The sequence below is a fragment of the Stigmatopora argus genome, chromosome 1 (assembly GCF_051989625.1).
Source record: "Stigmatopora argus isolate UIUO_Sarg chromosome 1, RoL_Sarg_1.0, whole genome shotgun sequence".
NCBI lineage: Eukaryota > Metazoa > Chordata > Actinopteri > Syngnathiformes > Syngnathidae > Stigmatopora > Stigmatopora argus.
The window spans coordinates 6,342,101-6,368,349 of record NC_135387.1 but is presented as its reverse complement, the minus strand read 5'-3'; the positions used below and the strand labels follow the sequence as shown (position 1 = coordinate 6,368,349).

Sequence of the window (26,249 nt, the reverse complement as noted above, 5' to 3'; positions counted from 1 at the left end):
ATGGACAACGCAACAGAGTTGCTCAGTAACAAACAGACACTGGCTAACATTTTTATATTGAGTGTTGCAATCATTTGATTCTGCCAAAAATCCACCGTTCAGCTTGAACCATAGTGTTACCCAGTGCTCTGACAATTTACTGAAGGGACAAATGATCTGCGTTGACAGTCATCCATGTGGAGATGTCTTCTGAATCCATTGTCCTTTGACCTTATAGTGTCTAAATCCTCATCTCATTCTCAGTTTGTGTTGGTAGCTTGGCCATCATCTTCATCATCGCACCAATGATCAACAAGTTTGATCATTTCACCTCAATGTGTCATTCCATTTTGTTCGCTTGGATATTTCAAAGTTCAAAATCTTCATACACTTTGACTTAGTCCTTTGCTTTCTGTTTTCCTAGGCAACAGACCGACCCCTTGGAATGAATGGTCTAGATGTGACGGGTTTGAGGCCTTTTGATCTGGTTATTCCGTTCACCATTCAGAAGGGGGAGATTACCGGTAGGGAAATGAATTGTCAAGTTGGTCGCTTCTTTTTGGTTGGATGAGGCTCACTGTAGTCTCTTCCTGAACGAAAGGTGAGGTCCGAATGCCATCAGGCAAGGTTGCCAAGCCTGATATCACAGATAACAAAGACGGCACTGTCACTGTTAAATATGCACCAATTGAAGCTGGACTGCATGAGATGGACATAAAATATGATGGAATTCACATCCCTGGTATGTCTCTATTATTGAAACCTTGCATAACCTCAAACACAATAGACTACTGTTCTAATTTTATGGAGTCATCTGTGACATTCATAGGAAGTCCCCTACAGTTTTATGTGGACTACATGAACAGTGGTAATGTCAGCGCCTATGGTCCTGGCTTAATCCATGGCACAGTGAACCAGCCTGCTCTCTTCACAGTCAACACGAAAGATGCAGGAGAGGGTATGTGTTGTTGATGAAGTAGCCTGGAAATAAAGCACCATGTACAGTACTTTCATACAGCAAGTCTTTTTTTCAGGTGGTTTGTCTCTAGCCATTGAGGGTCCATCAAAAGCAGACATTAGTTGCCTGGATAACCAAGATGGGACATGCAGTGTGTCCTACTTGCCTGTTCTCCCAGGAGACTATAGCATCCTGGTCAAGTATAATGACAAGCATATTCCTGGCAGCCCCTTTTCAGCTAAGATTACTGGTAAATATACTTTGGAAATCCTGAAATACAATACGTTAGTGGTTCTCAACACAACAGTATCACCTTAAAGCAGTGTTTCACAACCTTTTTTGAGCTGCAGTATACTTTTTGCATTGAAAAAATCTCAAGGCACAATACCGGGTGAAAATTTTCTAATTTAAAACTATTGCCTATATTATCAATATAAAGTTGTGCTCATCAAAGTTTTATCAACTGGGATCCTATAAACCCCAAAACTATTCCAAAATCTTCCCAAATTTTTACACTGACGTAATGTCACCAAAAGTTGGTGAACAACTTCCGGTTCACGTCATGTAAAAATAAGTAATGTAATGTTTTTAATCTCATGATTCAATGACTTGTACTCCCAATATTTCTTAAGTCTCCTAATATGGCATGAAAACCAATGTTGTTTTACTTGGCCCAATGTTGATGCCTTTGAAACCAAAAGACTTCCATTTCACGTAAGGTAAAACAAAAGAACAACTTAAATCTCGTAACATTACGACTTTTTTTAATTCCCAATATTACTTAATACAATCTCCTAACATTATGCAAAGAAGTTTTGTGGTCACAGACTTGATGTCAACAAAATTGAAGCCAGTGAAACAATTGGGTTTCACGTTGCAACAAAATACATTTCAATTTCAACATTTAATGAATTGAATCTTGTAATGCTATTATCTGTGATGCAATGTTCGTCCTATTTAAATTTTAATCTCATAGTAGTTTATGAATCCATAGCCATCAGGACCAGGTTGTTGGTTGCCATTGACAGTGACAGATGTTCAAACATTGTGACTGGGAGAGGTTGGCAACAAATGATTGCTGCCAAACTATCACAATGGATTGGATGTCTATCGCCGTCAATGTGATATGAGCATCTTATGGCACACAATGAACTAAAACATTTGGTGTGATAGCCCAATTTTTTTTTTTATTACTTTTATAAGCCACAGTTTCAGAATTAACACTGCACTTAGAGTTCTGGTGGAATAAATGAAATCTGAATGTAAATGTAGGGTTATTTACACTAACCTGGAATAATATATATCTACTTGGTATGTTTAGAATTTTTAATGTATAATTTTATACTCCATTTATTAATGAATAAAACAAAATTATTTAATTAAAATGAAAAACTAAAATAAGGTTTGTTTATGGCTCCAATACAACACTAAAGATTTTGAATTTCATGGTATTTTTAGAATGCCCTAAAACATTTCAAATGTTGAGTTCGGATGGTATTTCCTAAATATTAGAAAAACTTTTTAAAACTAAAATGTGAATCTTGCATAGTTGAACGCAACTGAACTGTACTTGATTAATGCATTAAAATAGATTGAACAATTAATTCAGTCTCTGTTGTTTTGTACTTTAACCACACTTTGAGGACCACTGCAATAAATAATCGATGTATGTTGATTGGGTGGTTTTGTAGTTGTCACGGTGCATCACAATGTCATGTTCTGTCTTCCAGGGGATGACTCGATGAGGATGTCACATTTGAAGGTGGGATCAGCCGCTGACATTCCTCTGGACATTGGCGATTTCGATCACAGCCAACTGACAGCCTCGCTCATTACACCCTCTGGCCGTGAAGAAGCCTGCCTCTTGAAGAAGCTACGCAATGGCCTTGTCGGTCAGTAATACTAGTCCAAACTAGAAAACTCAAGAGAGCAGACTTCTGCATAAATTGTAAATTCATGGGTACTCCCTTCTTATATGCCCCAAAATGAACATGAACACTTCACTTTCGAGGTAAATACGTAGGCCAAGCCATTATAAAATTATCGAAAAATTCCTTTTGTCATCTCTGGTCTTTGACCTTGTTACCTCCACATTGGAAATGAAGTACAGCATGCAGTACTTGTTTGCACTGACTTCTATCTCTTCCTCTTCTCTCCATATTACAAACACATCCTACAAATTTGATACAAATCCTTTTATTCACTCTTGAGTTATATTCAACACAAATATTAAAGAACCTAATACATATCCTGTCCCTTCTCTAGGTTTCTTATACTGGTGGCGTTAGAAAAACAAAATATAGATGTATGGTTGTTAAGAAATATCTGAATTACCTTGCGTTGTATTTGTCTCTTCCAGGCATCTCATTCGTTCCAAAGGAGATTGGAGAGCATCTGGTGAACATCAAGAAAAATGGTCGCCATATTCCCAGTAGCCCCATCTCTGTTATGATTAACCAGTCTCAGTTTGGCGACGCCAGCCGCGTTCGTGTGAGTGGCGTGGGGCTAAGCGAAGGCAAGACTTTTGAGCCTGCTGAATTCATCATTGACACTCGTGATGCAGGTATAGGTTTTGGTCAAAGTTTGCAAATCGCTAATTGAGAATGGTTCTAAAGACTTTCTCACATTTGGTCTCTTCAGGGTATGGTGGCTTGGGCCTGTCCATCGAAGGACCCAGCAAAGTAGATATCAACACTGAGGACCAAGAAGATGGCACCTCTAAGTTCACATACTGCCCCACCGAACCTGGGAATTACATCATCAACATCAAATTTGCTGACCAGCATGTTCCAGGTAGGGAAATTGCTGCGTAGACTGTAGCAGCGATGTCCGCAATTGCTAACCATTGACCATTATTTGCATTCATCTGTGCAGGGAGTGCGTTCACAGTGAAGGTTACAGGCGAGGGCAGGATGAAGGAGAGCATCACGAGGAAGAAGAGGGCAGCATCTGTAGCTAATGTTGGTAGCCAGTGTGACCTTAGCCTCAAGATTCCAGGTATCAGAGAGATTATCAGTCATGGCAAAAGTTGTTCTCTCAGAGCATCGACTGTTCAAACAACATACTGCTTTCTTCTTTAGAGATCAGCATAGCAGACATGGCCGCTCAGGTGACTAGCCCCTCTGGTCAGGTTCACCAAGCCGACATTATGGAGGGGGAAAACAACACCTACTGCATCCGTTTTGTCCCCACCGAGACGGGTGTGCACACGGTATGTGTGAAATACAATGGGATGCACGTCCCTGGTAGCCCGTTCCAGTTTACTGTTGGTCCGCTTGGAGAGGGAGGGGCACATAAGGTCCGTGCAGGTGGGCCGGGTCTAGAGAGAGCGGAAGCTGGAGTGCCAGGTGGGTGTCTTTGTTGAATTTTTTATATGCCGCAATGAAATGAGAGCAAATGAAGCTTGGTTTGAGCCTTTTGTTTTGTGTAAAGCTGAATTTAGCATCTGGACAAGGGAAGCTGGAGCTGGAGGACTCAGCATTGCTGTGGAGGGGCCAAGTAAAGCTGAAATTGCCTTTGAAGACCGCAAAGATGGCTCTAGTGGAGTTTCTTATATTGTGCAAGAGCCAGGTGAGACAAGGGATGTACTGTGTTTACATTGAATCAAAGATGTCCCATTTGGAGGTCATTTCGAGTGAAATGATTCATTGTATACAGCTAATTGAACTGTATTGGCTTCTCCACCAGTTGTCACTGGGAAGTAGATGGAAGTTTATAGTAAATGCAGCATGCTGTTTTGTACAATAAGCATGATGTGGTATACATTTATTTTCTGTCTCCTTTTATTTTGGGGGTCAAACTTTCTTTATTTCCATCTGGTAAATGCAGGTGAAACCAATAACATTGGAACAAATCCTTTTACAATACAAGGCAACAATCAATAGAGCGCCACGCAGGGCTCAAACTCGCACAACCACCATTGTAGTTGAGTTTGCAGACAGCCAAGCCAAACACCAGTGTGACAGCTTAGTAGCCAATGCACTCTTTTGAATGCATCGGGAATGAAGATACAATACAATTCATATAATTTATCATTTTAAGTTCAGTTTACTCAGACATACAATTATGGCCCAGATATACAAGTTAATTCAACTCCGTTAATCAATTCAGAATTTCATCTTGTTACCACTGATTTAGCAATACAGTACTCTGAATGCAAGTTATTGAAGATTTAATTGACAGAACTTGGCAAATCAGAATCTCAAGTGTAAAAGCCTTTTTTTTAATTTTTTTTTTAAATCCTATGTCCTATGCCTGTTAATTGGAAATGTGTTTTTGTGTGTAGGAGACTACGAGGTGTCGATCCGATTCAATGACGAGCACATCCCTGACAGCCCCTTCATTGTTCCAGTGGCCTCCCCCTCGGACGATGCGCGACGCCTCACTGTTGCTAGCCTTCAGGTGAGGCTCTGAGACACGCACACATGTCCATGTGTGAGCACACACCAGGCTGCGGTACACTGCCCAAAACGCAGCTGCTTGTAAAGTGACCTCACTGTAAAATACATGAAGAAAGACGGAAAGTGCAACAGAGCTGATCTTAGTGGCTCAAATGTCTTGAAAGTTCACTCATGAGCAGCTGCGTCATTATTGGGCAGTGGTACAGGCTTCTGGGATAAGGAAGGACTGTGTGTGTTCCTCGTGCCTCATTCTAAAGGCTTCCAACAGTCTCCCACCGCTGAATGTGACTACGGGGCGCTAAAGGGTTAAAGAGGTCTAACATGGGCTGTTCTCTACTTTTTTATATTAAGATTTACATACTATAGATGGCTGTAAATGAAGCGTGTCTAGATGTCATAAGAAGAACATTAACTGCCATCACTTGGACTTTCTTACCGTTTACGTTGTGCTAAATTCCTTCTGGCATTTTTTTACTATGCAGCCTCCTCTTTAGCCTTCTTAGCGACCTCCAGGTAAGGTAGAAAACAATGTGTTATATGTAATTATCTCAGGCATACTTGAAATGCATGTATAAATAGTGATGCAGAGTTAAGTATGAGTGTGTTTTGTTGAGCAGGAGTCTGGCTTGAAGGTGAACCAGCCAGCATCGTTTGCAGTTAGCCTGAATGGAGCAAAGGGTGTGATTGATGCAAAGGTTCACAGCCCTTCAGGAGCCCTGGAAGAGTGTTGCGTTACTGAGATTGACCAAGGTAAACGTAAAAAAATAATAATTCTAAGACAAATACAAAATTTTGTGGAAAATTCCGGGGTCAATTCCGTGACTATTTTTGCTTATTAAAGATTTATCTCAATATATTTAAATTACTACCCTATGAAGGGTATTTTGATCTGATTACTTTAATTTGGACGTAAGCTGGAACAAAAATATAACAAACAAAAAAAATAGGACAAAAAATACATGAAAAATATCATTGGTAGGATGAAGCATATGCTTTAAACTGACCCCCTTCTACATTTTACAATTAGACAATCAGTCTATCATATTTTGTTTTCGTTTCTATAGATAAGTACGCAGTCCGCTTCATCCCAAGAGAAAATGGCCTCTATCTTATCGATGTTAAGTTCAATGGAAGTCACATCCCTGGTAGTCCATTCAAGATCAGAGTTGGAGAGACGGGCCAGGCAGGAGACCCTGGCATGGTGTCTGCCTATGGACCAGGCTTGGAAAGAGGCAGTACAGGTAACAAATTGCATAGTTATTCATGAAAGAAAAATACATTACAAAAAAGAAAGAGACTGAGCCACCTTAACTTTTTTCCAAAGGAACGGCATGTGAATTTGTGGTCAACACGACCAATGCTGGCCCCGGAGCTTTGGCTGTGACCATTGATGGTCCCTCTAAAGTGAAGATGGACTGTGTGGAGTGTTCAGAAGGCTACAAGGTCACATACACCCCAATGGCACCAGGCAATTATCTCATATCCATTAAGTATGGTGGACCCTATCACATTGTGGGAAGCCCCTTCAAAGCAAAGATCACTGGTGAGAGAGCCGTCCACTGTACAGTAATCCCTCAATTATCGCGAATTCACTACTTCGGTTTCCCCCCCCCCCCCCCCCCGCTATTATTTAAAAACTTTTTTTTTGAATGTTCATAAAAATGTGAAAATCCATGCTGAAACTCGTAACCAGAAGCAACTCTTGCTACTAGGACTGAGGAATGAAAAAAAAAAAATTAGGAGTGACCCTACTTCAAGATTTTTCGATTATCGTGGCCATGTCTGGTCTACATTAACCGCGATATTCGAGGGATTACTGTACAAGTAAGGATTGATAGTGTATGTGGTTGATTACACCATTTAATTCTTAACAGGTACCAAGCTTGTTTCCAGTCACAGTTTGCATGAGACCACCTCTGTCATGGTTGACCCGGTGACTCGTGCCCTCAGCTCTACTCAGCAAGGTGCTCCTCTCCAGTCAGATGCTAGTAAGGTGGTGGCTAAAGGCCTGGGCATTACCAAGGGTTTTGTTGGTCAGAAGAACAGCTTCAGTGTCGACTGCAGCAAAGCAGGTGTGTCTCAGATTCTAACGTACCCTAAACATCACTTCTTGGATAACTCCTGACTTAAGCTCATAGCTAACAAACAATATTCTGAATTGGCTAAAGAGCAACTAGCTCAAAGCTCACAATAGTCTAATTTTGAATAGTCAGAAAGCTGCTCACAAAAAAAAACATTCACATACAAATGTCTCTCTGTATCCACAGGTCGTAACATGCTGTTGGTTGGGGTGGACGGCCCTAAAGTTCCCTGTGAGGAGATCGTAGTAAAACATTTGGGCAACCGTCTATACAATGTCAACTACCAGCTCAAAGAGAAAGGAGAGTACATCCTGGTTGTCAAGTGGGGTGATGAGCACATTCCGGGCAGTCCCTTCCACATCATTGTCTAAAAAAAGAAAATGCAAAATTCACTTGCACCATCAGCAACTTCTCTTACCACTGTTGTAATTGTTTACAGCTCCATGTCCCATCCACGTTTATACATTTCTGATTTCAGTGTAGCTAAACCTTTTTAGAAAATCACCAGTTTCCCAAAGATGCAAATATTACTCTTGTTTTCACCTGTAAAATCAATTTCTAACAAATTCACGGGTAGGAGAATAAGGCACCTTTTTAATGACTAAACTAACAGTTCTCACATTTAAAAAAATATAGAAAATAGATAAAAACTAGGGCATACTGTAGTGGGCTTTGACAGTGGGCTTTCTTTTCGGTCTATAATGCCTCTACTGAGTCTGTTCCCAAATGGAACTACTATATATTTTACATGGGCAATACAAACCCAGTGCAAATGTGCCTTCTTTGTCTGATTGTCAAATAACACTTTAATTGCTCACAAAAAAGAATTTTGCTCATGATAAACACAGGTGGGTTTTGTGGTGGTGGTGGTGGTTTGGTTAGTAAATGGAAAATGCCCTGTCACGCTGTTATTCATTATGCTTTTCTTTTGTTTTTTTGATAACACCGGTGTTTTATCTGCTGATATTGTGAACCAGTTTTAGCCACTGCTCTTCTTAAAATTGTTATGCACATTAGAGTAGGAATCTAACTAAACATTTGGTATCAGCATTTGGTAAACCGTTAACAATCTAACCCAAAGCTCGTCTTATGCTCACCACAGCACTGCTTTTTTAGGGGTCTCTATGTGAATTTTTGTAAAACATCCGATTTCTGGATAACACCAGCCTATTAAAAAGGGAAGCATTTTAGAAATATGCTGGACAAAGATGTTGTTCTTAATCATATCTTTCCAATACGGTGACCAAAAAAGTACAGAATTGTTTATTCTATTGAGTCTTTCTCTCAAATTTTGAGATTCCTCCAGTGTTTTTTCTAATAGCTATTGTTCATCAAAAACCTAAATAAAAATGCTTTTTAAATGTGTTTGTAAGACAGTATTTTGATACACAATAAAGTTGTTTAGTATTTTTCTGCCAAAATGGGTTTGTTTCATTTGTCCATACTGCAGAAATAATTGTCATGTCCTACAGACTACACTAGGGTGTTAAAATTTTCTTAGACCGGAGACTAAATTTTGAACGTCTCGACTCGTGAACAAATCTAGTGCTTTGGTCAAGATTTGCTGTGATTCACTACCTTCAATTTAATGTGAATCCAGTTACAGCACATCTAAGAGCAAGGGGTGGTTTTCCCCATTTAGTAAGCAACCCTGTGAATACTAAGTTTGTCAGTTACAGTTCGCACTCATTTAGTTCTTTCATCGTCCAGGGAACATATCAAAATATGTTGAGACTGGACAAATATCTGCATGTAGGCAGCGATGCTAAAAACCAACAAGATTTCCGTGACGCCTCACTGAAAGTGCCCCAGAAGATCTTGCATTGTATTCTCAGACACACTTAAAACTTCTCTGTTAACAGTTCATCCCAATGACGACTAATGAAAGTTAAAACTAAACTGCAAATTGAAAGTCATAAAAGATGTCAATACTTAGAAACACCACCAGATTCTCTAGGCCTAATCTCATCTGAGAAGGGGAGTCACGATGTGGAAAATGGCATTTGTTAACAAATCGACACTTGGAAAAAGTTTGTAGAAATCAGACAGTGCCCACCAGATGAGATGGAATGGACTACGTGCCTTATTTGCCCAAAGTTCAAAAGCCAGCAGCTGTGGTGGCAAAGGGAAATTAACATTTGTAAATGCATCAATGCTGAAAAATGCTGCCATCATCTATGCTTACTTCAGCAAGGCAATGTAGTAAAAGACTGATTTTGTTGCAGTTCATGCCAGTTAATCCATGTAAATAATTCTCCATACACATTTGCCCCTGTACAAATGACACTTTATCAAAACTGAAACTATATAGCGCTACTGCCCTGCCAATTCATATTTGTGCCATCATAATGTTTGCATTACCCTTTTATCCAAATAATGTTGTGATGAGTGTTTGCTTACTGTCCTTCACTTCTACTATCTACTATTTTTACAATGAAAAACTGTGTAAATAACTGCTCTTTTAATTTTGCGTTGAAGCCAACGGTGATGTATCTGGGATGCTGAATTCAAATTTGAGCTTTTTTTGCATATAATGTAGCAAGGGTTTATTTGAAAAGATGTCAATACTAACTCCTAATTATTATTATTTTTAAATCTTCAATAGGAAAAATATAAAACCTTTGTAAAGTTTCAGGGAAATGCACTCTGCAGACATTACCATTAATAGGGACAACACATTTTCTGAACCACTTCATCCTCACTAGGGTTGTGGGGGTGCTGGAGCCTATCTTAGCTGACTTTGGGCCAGAGGCAGGGCACACCCTGAATTGGTGGCCAGCCTATCGCAGGGCACAAGGAGACAAAGGACAACCATTCAGGCTCCCACTCATACCTAGGGGCAGTCTAGGGTGTCCAATCAGCGTACCACTAGGGTGGCAGGGGGTGCATGTATTTGGAATGTGGGAGGAAACCAGAGTACTTGGAGAAAACCCACACAGGCCCAGGAAGACCATGCAAACTCCACACAGGTGGACTGACCTGGATTAGACACCAGGACTGTGAGGCCAACACACTAACCACTCATCTGCTGTGCTGCCTTCTGGATAAATTATCTGCTTTAGTGTTCATGCTAGAACACTAAAGCATGCGGTAAATAATTGATGATAGATTTGAAATCAGCAACCTGCTGGAAAAAAATGTATAGAATAATAAACACCTTTTAGAAAAAAATGTAATTGTCAAGTTGCTTTGTAAGTCTGTCAGTTTTTGGCCCCAACTTGAAAAAGGCCCCGGTCTTCCTAACGCATGAACAACTCAAAGTCTTCCTCCATTTTTTACAGTTTATTGTGGCTTAGGGTGACAGGAAGGTGATTAGATTGAAAACCAGTCGCGTATGACTGGGAACTGAAGGGTGTCTTTGGTTTCTTAGTTGCTGTTTGGAATTCACTAAGCTTCTTGAGCTTATATACCAGTGGTGGTGGGCAATCTATTTCACAAAGGGCCGCAGTGGGTACAGATTTTCATTTCAACCCATAGACAGGGCACCTTTTCACCAATCTGATGTCCTACAAGTGCAATCAGTGAATTGCAGTCAGGTGCTTCTTGTTTTCTGCAGAAATCTCATTGGTTAAACTCTCTGTGCTGGATCGGTTGGAACAAAAACCTGCACCCACGACAGCCCTTGAGGACTGATTTGCCCACTCCTGTTATATAGTGTTGGGGTTATTCTGGTATAACCTATCATATAGTGTCTGTGACCTCAGGCAGGAAGTGTAGAGAGTTTCGTCTGATTGGGGTTTTTCTGCCCCCTGTTGGTCTGGAGAGGGCAGGCGTGTCTTCCACTTAGTTGACTTGACAGTAATATACAGATATTAGGTTGATATTATTGGTCAGAGTAGGCGGCTCAGCAGATGAGTGGTTAGCGTGTCGGCCTCACAGCTTTGGGGCCTGCGTGGGTTTCCGCTGGGTTCCTCCCATAGTCCAAAAACATACATGGTATGCTGATTGGACACTCTAAATTGCCCCTTGGTATGGTGTAGGCGTGAATGGTTGTTTATCCCCTTGTGCCCTGCGATTGGCTGGCCACCAATTCAGGGTGCCCCCCCCCCCCTCTGGCCCGGAGTCAGCTGGGATAGGCTACAGCACCCCCCGCGATGAGGATAAAGCGGTTCAGAAAATGAGATGAGATGAGATATAAAGGAATCACAGATATTTAAAAATAAAACAATAATATTTTTTTTTCTAACTCTTCAATGAAGATAATCGCAGAGGACCGATTGGCTTAGGAGCGTGATGTCATCGATTACAACACGCCCTCCATTCTTTTCACTAAAACTGGTCTGGTCGGCTAGTAATTTTCTCAACGCGGAACTTTATTTCTGTTTCTAATGTAAGTTTGAGTCTTTTATACTCACTCTTTTTAGTTTCAGCCCCCCGTGCATTTTTTCTTCTATCTGTTTATCTCGCAGAATGTCTTTGAGTGACAAAACCGATGAAGAACTCATCGTGTTGCTTTCCAAATACGGCATTAAACATGGACCCATAGTTGGTAAGAAACTGATCTTTTTATTACTTAAAACTCAGTAACGTGTTCTTTTATGTCATTATCCCCTTTTAGATTTGCATTGAAAAAAGCAAGCGTAATTAGATTTAGGTACAAACGCGACCAGGAGTGACTGTATTCCATTCCATTAAATTCAATTTGACACTCCATAGCACAACGCGAAGGGTTTTCCCCTTTAAAAGTCACGTTATACAGAGTTGTGCATCTTTTTTATGTGTATTTTGAAGAGTTTATCGTTGACCGTGTGTCTTACCACAGATTCCACTCGTAAATTGTATGTGAAGAAGCTGGAGAAGGCCATGGAAGAACAGTCAGTGACGCCCTCCTCTGATAAAACTTACTACAGAGAGGAAGGTAAAACAACAATGGCAAATTGCAGGAAGAAACAAACATGTTTTTCTTGCTCTTAGAACACATTCTCTATTGTTGAACCTGGGAGGACTGACAGTGACAAATCAATTGGTCATCTTAAGTCCGTGATTTTTTTGTCTGAAATGCCTGTAGCCCCCCACTCCATCCAGTGGTGTATATTGTAGGATAAATAGTTGATGCATTTCTTTACAAGCTAATATATGTGGTTTGGTATTCATTAATTTATTTATTTTCTGAACGGCTTTATCCTCAAGGGTTGCGGGGGGTGCTGGAGCCTATTCCAGTTGACACCCTGATCCGGTGGCCAGCCAATCGCAGGGCACGAGGAGACGCATAACCACCTAGGGGCAATTTAGAGTGTGCAAGCAGCCTACAATGCATGTTTTTGGAATGTGGGAGGAAACCGGAGTACCCGGAGAAAACCCACACAGGCTCAGGGAAAACATGCAAACTCCACACAGGTGGACTGACCTGGATTTGAACCCATATATATATATATACAGTGGTACCTCGAGATACGAGCTTAATCCGTTCCGGGACTGAGCTCGTATGACAAGATACTCGTAACTCGAGGTAAAGTTTCCCATTGAAATGAATGAGAAACAAATTAATTCGTTCCAACTCTCTGAAAAAAACACCAAAAACAGGATATTGGATTGAAAAAAATGTTTTATTTCTTATAATTCGCCATATATTGACAAAGTAATAAATAACGAGTGGTTTAATAGAAATAAAGTGTTTAATCTAACTAAAATTGGGCGGATTTCGCCGAGGGGAGAGAGAGACGCACAAAAGGGGCGGGGGGCTTCGGTTTGTTTTCCACACGACGCACTCGTAAACAGAACAAACACTCCACCCTCACGTTCGCTATCCATGGGCTGTTTGCTGTCGTACTATTCCCTTCAAAATATTCCGAAAATGATGCACACAAATGTCCTCACAATCGGAGAACGCACGACCACTTGCCAACGAGCAGCAGTCTTATCAGCGATCGCCCCGCTGCTCATGGGAGCTTCGGGGGCGCTGGCTAGCGGCTCCCTTTTAGCTTGTAGCATCTGTGTTCGCATCCCCTCGAACGGCGCCTATGATCGAGTTGCTACCGGGGATGCTGTAGCGAGCCAGTGCCCCCGATGTTCTTATGAGCAGCCAACGAGCAGAGTCTTTTATCAGCGATCGCCCCGTTGCTTATGGGAGCTTCGGGGGCGCTGGCTAGCGGCTCCTTTTAGCTTGTAGCATCTGTGTTCGCATCCCCTCGAACGGCGCCTATGATAGAGTTGCTACCGGGGATGCTTTTGCGAGCTCGAGTATACTTCATTACCCAGAAAGCCCTCTTTTCACCGCGCATGCGCGTTGTGCGTTTCCTGGTCTGAATAGCTCATCCGGTGCTCGTAAATATTGTTATACACGAAAGATATGCCAAAAAAAATGCCATGGCAACCTGGCTTGGTCGCATCACGAAATTTTGACCGCATCACGGGCGAATTATTCGATCGAAATTTCCCCCGTAAGACGAGCATTCCGTATGACGAACGGTCGTATGACGAGGTACCACTGTATATATATATATATATATATATATATATATATATATATATATATATATATATATATATATATATATATATACATATATATACATATATATATATATATATATATATATATATATATATACATATATATACATACATACACATATATATATATATATATATATATATATATATATATATATCAGTCTGCTGTGTCAAACATTTAATGAGCAGTAGGCAATTTTTAGGATAAGATTTATTATTGTTGTACCGATACATATTTTGGGGCAACACCAGACCGACACAGCATTAAAAATAATATTTTGGTGTTGTGTTTCATATCTAATTTTCAACTGCTGGTCACCCCACGCAAGATGGCCACCAGCTGCATACACCATTGTTTAAAAAGAGAGAGAGAAAAAAAAAAGAGCACTTAGACATCCAATTGTGTGGCGTCCAATCATCCTTCTGCTGTGTTATAGCAGAAGGCAATTCTCAGTTTTGTGAAAATTATGGACCTGTCATTATTTCTTGATTCTTGGGGTATTTTGACAAAAGCCTACTGTGTGAAATATAGAAGTTCTATGCTATATTCAAGCAGTGTGACAAAAGTAACAAAAGTGTATGGATTTGTTATCTCTTAACAGAAGAAGAAATTACGTACGTCACATACCGCAGACCTGTGAGTGCAGCTTCCCACCATTTGTTTGTTACTCTTGTTTTGACAAAGACCAGCTAAATACATTAATTCTCTTTCTGGTTTAATTTTTGCAGGTCAAGCATGAAGCCTATGAAGACACGTGAGTGCAGCGCTAACACACCTATGGCCTAACCTACCGCCTAAATCCTTTTTTTTTAAATTATAAAAGTACAGTTATACCTCTACTTAAGAAATTTATTGTTTCCAGAACTTGTTTTGTAATTTTTATTTATTTATTTATTCTTTACTTCAGTGCTGAGTTCTAGTAGCAAGCGGAGGACAGGGGAGTGGCTTCCGCTTGCGAGTTTCAGCGTGGATTTTCACGTTTTTCTAAACTTACAAAAAAATGTAATTAGAAAAAAAACGTGATGTAGTGAAGCCGCGATATTCGAGGGATTACTGTAAATTCTCTAATTCGTCCCACTGTTAACCCTTTAAAAATTCTTAAGGTGTTATAATTTAGTATGAAAGATGTGAGCAAACAAAAAAAATCAGAGAAAATAATAATAAAATGACTTATTAATTTATTAAAATCAATAATAATCGTACAAAAACGATTTTATTCCTTTAGCTGTATAAGTGTAAGAGAAAGCTAAGGTTAGGCAACACACAAAGCACACGAACACATGCACATAATCACAATAAAGAATTTCCAATTATTATAATGGGAGACGTAAAACATGTCCTTGTCCGCCAGAAGGTGATAATATCCCTTTCTATTACAAAAGCCAGCCCTCCCCAAATAGCCTTTGGCAAGTTTATAGGGTAAAAGGAATAAATAATTTTTTAAAAGTTGCTCCAGGGAAACGTTAGCAGGGCACCTGCTCACACGAGTCCGCCCAGGGAGCGCTATCCTCGCTCAAGAAGAATATAATCAATTGTTTGGTGCAATCAGAATTTGAAACATTTTAAATATTATGATGATGAATTAGACTTGGGATTTAAAATTGTAAATTGTCACCTCCGCCACCACCATCTCCTTCCTCTCCTTACGGTAAGCTCTAGACCACATTTCCCTTCTGTAGAGTATGAACTGTTAGGACCAGACCTTAGACTTTCCGGGGAGTTGGCTCCACAAAGATAAAAAGTTGTCTTCTCTTCTGAAAGAAAATTTAAATATTAACACAAACAAAATAAATCCAAAATTAATTTAAAATTAAGTTTTTTTGTGACCAGTTTAAAATAGAGGTATTGTTTAATTTTTTTGTGTTTCCCCCCCAAAATTGTAATAAACCTTATTAATTTTCCATATTTGCTTTGGTTTTAATAATAAAATGATGTTTTAATAGTGTTTCCATGTAGGATTTACAATTTGTAGTTGCAATTCTTAATTTGATTTTTGCTCTATGTATTTTCAATTATTGTTACTATAGTTATGTACTTACTGGAGGACTTACAATACTTTTTAATTATATTTGGTAAATTTAACTCTGGCAATGAGTTCGTCTGTTTATTGGGTTATTAAATTATGTTTTTATATGATTTCAGTATGAAAGTGAAATATTTTTCCACCCAGGCTGAAAAGAAACAAAAGTGAACTAAATGATGAGGAATCGGATGCAGAGGAAAAGTACGTCTCTCAAAGTCAACGACTTTGACGCAAATAACATAATTTAATGGTGGTCCTCCCCTCCCTTCTCTGCTCCAGAGCCATCCAGCATAGGAGCAGAGCGGCCAATCGAAACGCCATTCACACCAAAGAGGCACGGCAGTCTGGATGCAGCATGTGGGGACTGATGAAAACGCTCCTCATTCTAGCACTATTGGCAGCGGCCTACTATACCTATTGTCACATGACCATGGATGAAAATCCTTTCAAATTTCAATAAACTAACTACCACTTCTAGGATTCCAGGTAATTTTCGCCCGTTACTCATATCGCACTCATTTCCAAAGCACACTTTAATAACATTCCAAGATGGCGCCGTTCACGCCGCAGCCAGTGGGAGTAGCTCTGTACACTCTTATGAATAAAGTTATCCAACCTGCGTCCGAGTTTCATCCGCATTATTGGGATGAAAATTAAAACCTCCAAGTTTCATGCTCAACCTACTTATGGTCATGTCCAATATTCCCTCTCTTTTTTTTTATATCTGGGCATACAGACAACCTCCCTGAGGACACTGAGGACCAGTGTGAGCAACATCATAAATGCTCGCTATGGGCACACAACAGTATCACACCTTCCATAAGCAGGTGCATGTCTACTACTAATAAATGATCTAGTCATGATAAAATTTAATGGTTAATATCTATGAATAAAACATCTTGTGTCACTACAAAATGTACAAATCTGACTAAAATTTTACCACTACAAAATGCACAAATCTGACTAAAATTTTACCACTACAAAATGCACAAATCTGACTAAAATTTTACCACTACAAAATGCACAAATCGGACTAAAATTTTACCACTACAAAATGCACAAATCTGACTAAAATTTTACCACTACAAAATGCACAAATCTGAATTTTACCTTATTTTTCATGTCTGGCCTCACTTCTCATTTTAATTTAAATGACTTCTGCTAAATGTGTCACTTGAGTTAGTCAAGTCCATTTATATGCAATAATTTTTCATCGGAAATCTAGCTTACAACTTTAGCTTCGCTGCATGTTTTGCAGAGGAGACCTTTCACACCTAATTTCACCTCTTGTTCTTCTTATATTCTGGCAGTCATTCCATCTTAAAAGAACCGCATTTCTTTTTTACTTTGCCTTGTTGAGTGGCTTTGCCACAGCCCAGTCTTTTCGCCATGATAAAGGCTTGGTAGCAGCTCCAACGAACCGTTAGCTATATGCTAACCTACAAAACAGGCATAATGCATAACTAACGCAGCCAATCAATGTAGTTAACAGTTACTCATGCCGCGCAAGTAAACTCATATGACGGAACCGCATCATATTTGGCTGGATTACCGTTTCTTGTCGTTTGTGAGTGACCGGCTGCCACTCTCTGAGCTGCGTTGCAAAATGGCACAGAAAAAATAGTAATGTTTTTTTTTTTTTTTTTTTTTTACAATTCAGGTTGGATTTTATATTGTGCGCTGCATATGTTTGTTGTGCGCTGAGAACATGAGAATAGTATTGCGCACGTGCGTATCTTAGAGGGAACATTTGTCATGCCTGAAAGAGCAGACTGTATTTTCTCGCATATAAGCCGCCTCCGCGTATAAGCCATACCCTTAAAATTGCCTTAAAATCGTTGAACCATACAATTTATCTCGTATAAGACTCCGCACCCTAATTCACAATTTTCACCTCCTTATTCGTGGTTTTAAGAGGGAGTACAAATGTGTTTTTTAAAGGAAAAATCTTAAGAAAAATCGCACGTAGTATTTCTGAGATACTGTATGAATCGAAAGGATCGTCTGCTGGATTGCACATTATTTGGGTCATTATCATAAGGAAGTTAATGTGCCTGTCTTTGTAAATGCAAAATATCAAATTATTCAATTTGAAAAAAGAAATATGACTATCTTGACGAGAACCTGATGCTTTTTAATGTCAGAAAGGACAATTTTCTTACCAGATGTTGTGGCGGTCATATTGCTTCTAATGTCGAAATATCTCGATTATTTTAATGGTTCATATTACTACAATAGTTGTCGATTTCGAACAAGAAAAAAAAACAAAAAAAAACTAAGGGGAATTTTCTTTTATTTCATCATCACATATGCAAGAAAATAAGGTAATTCAAATTATAGAACATTTCTTTCCCAGCGAGTGTGGATTCAACTTCTTTAGATGTCAATATCAGTGAAAGAGTTTAATCTACAAAAAAACCAAGCCTTTTTATTTATATAGCCTGTGCCTTCCTTTACAGAGAAGTCAATCCAAAATGTAAACGGAGCACTGTTTAGAATGCTAAGTTTACAGAGCATGATAAACTCAAATATTTTTACCTCATTCACTGCTATACCAGTCATGTCAATTTTATTTGGACTGGGATGGCTAGCAATAAGAGATCATTTTTCACTGCCATTGAGCGTAATAGTCGTTCAATCCAATTTGGTTTGTTAGATCAACGCAAGTCCTTCCGGTCAAAAGAGATTGGGCGTCCAATCTCTGCAATCTCATCAATGGCAACCAAATTCATAGCTGTTAAATTAATGACTTGCTTTGTTTTTCTTGCATGAAGTACGCCATTATATGCGATGTTTGTTTGTGCCTTTAATTTATTGTTTTTTTTTCTAGGTTAAAAGACACATTTCTCTTGTTAATGTACATTTGCCATTGTCATAGAAACAACATTTTTTTAAACAACATTTTTTGAATCATCCCAAACAAAACATTGTCATAAGTTATAATTGAATGATGAATGTTTGAATACACAGTGCTCGTAATATGCACTACAGTGGTACCTCGAGATACGAGCTTAAATCGTTTCGGGACTGAGCTCGTATGTCGATTTACTCGTAACTCAAATGAACGTTTCCCATAGGAATGAACTAAAAACAAATTAATTCGTTCCAACCATCTGAAAAAACACCAAAAACAGGATATTGGATTGGAAAACATTTTTATTTGTTCTAATTCGCCATCTATTAACAAAGTAACAAATAACTAGTGGTTTAATAGTACTGAAATGTGTTTAATAGTACTAAAATTAGACGGATATCACGGGGAGAGAGAGAGAGGGACAGAGGGGGGTACTTTTGCACGGCAACGCGCTCGTAACATAACATAAACAAATTTAAATGAACTTGGATTACAATGCAGACACTGAAAAATTAATTTAATCTAACCTTACACTAAACTTAATTCTAATTTTGTTTTAAATTTTGATACCTTTCTTCTCCCGGGTTGGCTCTATTATCCCCGCCTCCACCCTGACTTTCAGATGCAACCTATCGAGGGTTGTTCGCTTTTGTCTTCCCTTCAAAATATTCCCAAAATGACGCTCACAAATGTCCTCACAATAGGATAACGCACGACCACTTGCCAACGAGAAGTAGTATATAGTCCTCTCGTATTAGCGATCGATCTGCCATTCGCACTGTCTAACGGAAAAAAAACACTGAAAAAAATGTAACGCTCCGCCCAGTGCTCGTAGAGACATTACACGAGGGAGTTGCGACCAGAAAGACAGTGCCCATGATGTTTTTATGAGCAGCCCCTCGCGTCTGCTGTATGCTCGTATATCAAAATTTGTCTCGTATCTCAAAATGAATATTTTCCCCAAATTGTACTCCTATCTCAAATTGCTTGTATGTCGGGGCACTCGTATGTCGAGGTATGACTGTACTGCATTCCCTTTAACTTTTATTTACTTCAAGAGAAAGAGGAATTATGGATGTATAATTATTTTTATCATTTGCAAAGTTACATCGATCAATACATTGATTGCTTAAGCAATGATCCTGCCAAGTTGATCGAAATTGTCATTTAGGTTTGTTGGTTTGTCAAAAAAAGAAGTCAATTGACTGCAATGTTTCGGTCACAAAATTGTCAAAAGGTTTTTTCAAAATGTGTTGATTATGTTTAATTTGTACATATTGTGTTAAACTGAGAGAAGGCCCTTGAATCAAATCGTGGCAGATTTTGTCTTATCATAAAGTATTGATTTTGTAATGACATTAAATGACATTTTTGTCAAATTTACATGAGACAAACTGTTAGCAGTACTATTTAATACAAAATTACGAATTATGCAACATTTGGAAAAGAAGTATAGAGCTCTGTTGTATGTACACAATAAAAAAAAAACTGACAATGTGCAAACTTTGCATTTGATCATGAAATAATACTCATTGCCGGAAGTAGATATCCAACCCGTCTTACAATCAACGGCATTGGAAAGAGCATTTACAGGCAGATCTCCCATTCTAAAACCATTGGACATCTGTCGACAGTCAATGAGTTGAAAGGATAGTTCAAAGGCCAGTTGTCATGTTGAGCTCTGGATGTTGAGGGGACACCTGAAGTGTTGCTTCTAACATCGTGCCATGTTGCAATGACCTGGGAAGAAACACGACCTTCTGATTAACAGAGAGAGCGATAGGACTATGTGTCCCCGAGTACTGTATTTTCTGGACTATAAGTCACACCTGAGTATAAGTCACACCAGCCAAAAATGCATAATTAAGAAGGAAAAAAACATAAGTTGCACTGGGGTATAAGTCGCATTTTTTGGGGAAAAGGCAATTTAAAACTAAAATAAAATAGAGAACAACAGGCTGAATAAGTGTACGGTATACTAACATTACATGACTGACATGCCTGGTGATGTCAGTAACGACGTAACATGTTAAGAGTTATGATAACTCTAGCATAAAGAACATGCTAACAAGTTTACCAAACTATCAGTTTCACTCCAAATCACTAAATCCAATGAAATCTTCATCCTCGCTGTCACTTTTAAACAACTCCCCCAACTCAGGAGGTAGATTATTTCACACATAAGTCGCACCCCCAGCCAAACTATGAAATAAACTGCGATTTATAATCCAAAAAATACGGTATTTTATTTATTGGCCTGTACCTGATAGCATGGCTCTCAAAGCCCAGAGCTGTTATGAAGATGTTGATGAGCACCGTGAAGAAGACTAAGACGGTTGCCACATTGTTCAACTTGTTCAACTTGGCCTGTTTGCGTACATCATTCAAGTCGTACTTCACTGTCAAGCATAACAAAAGACAAACAATACTTTGTGTAAATGCAGCCATGCCAAAAACTGCTTAGCAAGAATGTAACTCAAAATTAATTCGAACACAGTGTGATAAGGTCCAAATTTTAACTTTTGAATAGGTTTAAACAGGTAATCTTTTCATTTGCAATTTGAATCATGGCTTAACAACAAAACCAAGGAGGATCTTTCTTTTTCTCACCTATAAAAATAAGCAGTAGGCCCACAATGACTTGCAGCGTGATGGAAATAGACAACAAGACAACAAGAGGGATGTAGAATTTGTACCGAGGCCCCACGTAGAGAACTGTCTTTAATTGGGACGAGTTGGCCATCAACAGAGCCACATCTAGCATGCTCTGAGCAGCACTCTTTTTGGTGGCATAGTGGTTCATGTTGATTCGCCGATGCACTTTGCCTGAGGGGGATACCGTTGCCTGAGGGGTACAGCACAAATTCAATGAAATCACTATATAGTTAATCTCTAATTATGGTAACTTTTCATACATGAGAAATTACTTTTTTTATTTTTTACTTCACACTCATTAAACTCAATGGCTGCCATTGACGGTCCTACATGTCCAATCCACTTGCACTGGCGGAGGTAAATGAACATAATGAAAAGTTGAGTATTCACAGCCACTCCTCCCAATTCTAATGATTTGGCCATTTCACATTTAGTTAAATATTATGAAATTTAAAAGAAGTGAGTTATTGGAGGCCTTCAGCAGAGTATATTATTGTTTTCATTAATTTTGGATTGGATTGGATTGGATAACTTTATTCATCCCGTATTCGGGAAATTTCGTTGTTCCAGTGGCAAGAGGGTTTTACCGTATTTTCTCGAATTTAACGCGCACTCGAAAATAACACGCAGGTAATTTTGGGCCAAAAACATCTGGAAAAACACAGTAATCGAATATAGTGCGCACCTAAAATTTCCCGTAGTCCACCGGCATCCTTTGGGCAATTGACGTTCTCTTTCTTACAGATAGGTCGTGCCGTTGCATAAACTTATAGCACCAACATGCAGACGATTTGAAGCCGGAATCCTTGTTGTTTTTTTTCATGATTTTCAGGGCGAGGATACGCAGCTCGACTGTGTTGATGGCACACCCTGCAGCTCTTCTCTCAGCAATCGTTTTAAGAAGTTCTTTCTCTAACTCTGGGAACATTGCTTTTCTTCCACGTCCTGATGCTTTTGCTGTTGCTTTTTCTTTCAATGATGAGTCTTTCTTCTTCCTCCAACCACGGATGTTAGCTTCACTAATATCGAATTTTCTTCCAGCTTCTCTGTTGCCCAATTCCTCTGCCACTTTGATGACTTTTCTTTTGAACGCTGCGGTATAACTTGCTCGTTTTGATGCCATGTTGCTTGTACAATGTCCAAAACTGAACTGAGAGAGGGTGAACTGAGACGACTACGAGGCTAGAGGGGGGCAGTGGTGGTCTCGGCTTTCCGATTTTCGATCGGCTTTACGAGATGACGTAAAACCGAAAATTTATAATCGTACCGAGCGCGGCAGGCTCCGAAAATCAGCCAATCAGTGAGCTGGAATGCAATACAAAATGGACGCTTCCATTTTGCACTACTGACGGTAAGTTCATGGTGTTTTTATGCTGTTACAGGAAAAATATTGGCGTTGACCATTTGTCTCTATCGCCATTCTACTTTCCAGCTTATTAATGCAGGATTGTGATGTTTTTGAGGCTTGACGATCTTTAATATGCGTGTATTTTGAATTCAAAGTTGGAAATTGCACAATGTCCGTGCGTCAAAGTGAGTTTGACAATGCTTTTTTCGATCGAAAATTTGTAATTTATTTTAGTTATTGATTATAACACGCACCCCATCTATTGGAATTAATTATATAGCAAAAATCTGCGTGTTATAATCGAGAAAATACGGTAATTAGTTCATTGAGTTTTTATTAAGCGGACCGGGAGAGAGTGGTTAGCACGTCGGCCTCACAGCTCTGGGGTCCTGGGTTCAAATCCAGGCCGGTCCACTTGTGTGGAGTTTGCATCTTCTCCCCGGGCCTGCGTGGGATTCCTCTGGGTACTCCGGTTTCCTCCCACATTCCAAAAACATGCATGGTAGGCTGATTGGACACTCTAAATTGCCCCTAGGTGTGAGTGTGAATAATTGTCTGTCTTTTCATGCCCTGCGGTCGGCTTTCCACCGATTCAGGGTGTCCCCCACCTCATGCCCGGAGTTGGCTGGGATAGGCTCCAGCACCCCCCACGACCCTAATGAGGATAACGCGGTTCAGAAAATGAGATGAGTTTTAATTAACATGGCATTGCTTATTTATTCATTGATTCATTTTCCATACCACTTATTCTCATAAGGGTTGCAGGGGGGGCTGCAGCCTATCCCAGCCAACTATGAGCCACAGGCAGTGGACACCCTGAATTGATGGCCAGCCGATCGCTGGCCACAAGGAGACGGACAACCAATCAGGCTCACACTCATACCCAAGGGCAATTTTGATTGTTCCACCTCATTATCATGCATGTTTTGGGGATGTGGAAACCAGACTACTTGGAGAAAAAACATGCAGGCACAGGGAGAACATGCAAACTTCACCAGGAAGGCTGGAACCCACCGGGGTTTGAACACTCCATCTCCAAAACGTCAGGCAGACATGCTAACGACTCGTTCACCCAGATTTCTCTAGTCGATTTTTTGGGGGGAGGGTGATAATCATGTAATCGGCTATAGCAAGGGTGGCGAACAAGTTAGACACAAAGAGCCAACATTTTAAACTGTGAGAGTGAAAGTGCCACATCTTACATCAGAAGCAGCATAAAAAAATAAAATCTGCCAAAATACTTAAAAAATATTATTTATTATTTGTTGTTACTGGGCCCTGATGAATGTGCGTGTGTTTTAAGAGAGAATAAAAATAAGAGCAACATGAAACGAGGCAACGAGTCACAGAATATACAAAATTTGATAAGAAGCAAAGAGACACATTTATTTTGGTCGGGAGCCGCATGCGGCTCGAGAGCCACGTGTTCACCACCCCTGGTCTATCATATAATAACAGTTCATGTAGATAAGTCAGTGCTGAGAAAAAAGAGATCTCATTGTTTAAAAAATAAAATCACACATTACAAGATGAGTATTCTTTTCACTGTATACTATATATTTATTTTTTACTTGTACTTGAGTTCATTTTTTGGATGACTATTTTTACTTTTACTTGTTTAATAATATATTGAATTTACCCTACTCTTAAAAAGTCTACTCTACCAACATCTGCCGAAATCTTATGTAAATTTCCCATCCTAAGTGGGATTACCCCCTCGCTCTACCTCAGAGAGGTACTTTTTGTTATGTTACTAGGAACTTAGGTGTGTAGCTACAAAAGGGAGTGGCGAACAAACGGAATGCAGTGAGTGATTCACCTGGCGAGAGAAAATTATTCCAGAACAACATGTTCTTGCCCAGTTACCAGACATCAATTACTGTTTTAGTATTGAGTTACTTATATAGACAGAGTGAGTAATTTAGGTTATCCACTTCCGTATGTGGACAAAAATTGCAAGGGGAACTTCTGTTTTGTTTGCCCTTGCTTACACAAACACTCACATAAAGGGCATCAGCGTTTTTCTGTGAGTTTAAACAATCCTGTCACACAGGTAGATGAGATATGACACTTACACTACAGCTTTCTGAGTTAACAACACGCTCATTCATCTCCGCATAGGGGGTGCCAGCAGGTGAGGTAGTTCACCGAATTCTCATTTATTCTGATATTTCATTCAGCTATGTCAGGGGTGGGCAAACCGGTCCTCGAGGGACGCTGTGGGTGCAGGTTTTTGTTCCAACCGATCCAGCACAGACAGTTTAACCAATGACATTTCTGCAGAAAACAAGAAGCGCCTGACTGCGATCCACTGATTGCACTTGTGGGACACCAGATTGGTGAAAAGGTACCCTCTCTATGGGTTGGAATGAAAACCCGCACCCATTACGGCCCATTGTGGAGTAGTTTGCCCACCTCTGAGCTATGTTATCTACCCTAGTGTTTATAATGTTAATATAGGTGACATAGTTTTAAATTAATATAAATAATAAATAATATTAAAACATAAAAAAATAAGAATCATTAAAAAATATAAATAACAAACACAAAAGAAATAAATTTAAAAAATAATATAAAGAAGATTTTCAGCTAGTGGTATGGCTTGAGATTTTTTCAATGCAAAAAGTGTGCCGCAGCTCAAAAAAGGTTGGGAAACACTGATCTACCCATCATAAAAGCATGGCATCGTTCTTACCTCAATGTCATTGTGTTTATTGAGCGCGATGGCCTCGCCGTTGTTTGCGCGTTCTCCCTCCATATATTGTTTTTTGTCAATTTCCCAATGTTTCTTGCCTTTATTGTGACAAGAAGCTGTCTGGTTTAGTACAACACTAGTGAGACTGAAGAGAGAGCGGCAGAAAGTGAGAAAAATTCTGAGAAGACAGACAGGATGAACAAGTCAGGAAACTCCTCCAGTTACAGTGGGACGTCCCCAGTCGAGTAGGAGGTTTACTGTGTAAAAATAAAGGTAGCATATATTTCAGGCCATCCTCCAAAAGTCTAACCCCGCCCCCTATTCTTGGGCTTTAGACCCAATGTGTTAATATCATAGTAGTAATGTAGTGTCTAGTAATCTCTCGATTATCGCGGTTAATGTAGACCAGATATGGCCGCGATAAATGAAAAACCGTGAAGTAGCTAAAAATCCAGGTCGGTCCACCTGTATGGAGTTTGATTGTTCTCCCCGGGCCTGCGTGGGTTTCCTCCGGGTAATCCGGTTTCCTCCCACATTCCAAAAACATGCATGAACACTCTAAATTGCCCCTAGATATGGGAGTGAGTGTGCATGGTTGTCCATCTCCTCGTGCCCTGCGATTGGTTGGCCACCGATTCAGGGTGTCCCCCGCCTCTGGCCCGGAGTCAGCTGGGATAGGCTCCCGCACCCCCCGCGACCCTAATGAGCGGTTCAGAAAATGAATGAATGAATGAAAATAAAACAACAACAATGAATATTTACTAATACTATTTCATATTTACGGGCCGGATTTGTGTTTCAA

At 39.7% G+C, this 26,249-nt stretch overlaps 3 protein-coding genes across 6 annotated transcripts in view; 2 read left to right on the top strand and 1 right to left on the bottom strand.

The window, feature by feature from the left end:
* flna (filamin A, alpha (actin binding protein 280)) overlaps nt 1-8,839 on the top strand; it is a 46,715-nt gene extending 37,876 nt beyond the window's left edge. For all 4 annotated transcript variants that reach the window (XM_077614477.1, XM_077614312.1, XM_077614398.1 and 1 more), the window contains 16 exons: nt 404-503; nt 581-721; nt 809-937; nt 1,014-1,187; nt 2,668-2,829; nt 3,297-3,500; nt 3,578-3,730; nt 3,812-3,934; nt 4,018-4,284; nt 4,370-4,507; nt 5,223-5,338; nt 5,955-6,087; nt 6,402-6,578; nt 6,662-6,880; nt 7,212-7,409; nt 7,605-8,839. In XM_077614477.1, coding sequence (XP_077470603.1) covers nt 404-503; nt 581-721; nt 809-937; nt 1,014-1,187; nt 2,668-2,829; nt 3,297-3,500; nt 3,578-3,730; nt 3,812-3,934; nt 4,018-4,284; nt 4,370-4,507; nt 5,223-5,338; nt 5,955-6,087; nt 6,402-6,578; nt 6,662-6,880; nt 7,212-7,409; nt 7,605-7,789 — 2,619 coding nt within the window. In that variant the 3' untranslated portion in view covers nt 7,790-8,839. The remainder of the gene's footprint in view (nt 1-403; nt 504-580; nt 722-808; nt 938-1,013; nt 1,188-2,667; nt 2,830-3,296; nt 3,501-3,577; nt 3,731-3,811; nt 3,935-4,017; nt 4,285-4,369; nt 4,508-5,222; nt 5,339-5,954; nt 6,088-6,401; nt 6,579-6,661; nt 6,881-7,211; nt 7,410-7,604) is intronic.
* A 2,735-nt stretch (nt 8,840-11,574) lies between these two features.
* On the top strand, nt 11,575-16,515 carry emd (emerin). The gene is made up of 7 exons (XM_077613953.1): nt 11,575-11,748; nt 11,828-11,907; nt 12,181-12,276; nt 14,474-14,508; nt 14,601-14,626; nt 16,043-16,096; nt 16,175-16,515. Exons 2-7 carry the CDS (start codon nt 11,829-11,831, stop codon nt 16,353-16,355), a joined length of 471 nt encoding a protein of 156 aa, XP_077470079.1. The 5' UTR covers nt 11,575-11,748; nt 11,828; the 3' UTR covers nt 16,356-16,515.
* Nucleotides 16,516-19,033: 2,518 nt separating this feature from the next.
* Nucleotides 19,034-26,136, bottom strand: LOC144085026 (ninjurin-1). The gene is made up of 4 exons (XM_077614022.1): nt 25,448-26,136; nt 21,360-21,594; nt 21,013-21,148; nt 19,034-20,489 (listed from the first exon to the last, which is right to left on the bottom strand). Exons 1-4 carry the CDS (start codon nt 25,508-25,510, stop codon nt 20,405-20,407), a joined length of 519 nt encoding a protein of 172 aa, XP_077470148.1. The 5' UTR covers nt 25,511-26,136; the 3' UTR covers nt 19,034-20,404.
* Between the last annotated feature and the right edge of the window lie 113 nt (nt 26,137-26,249).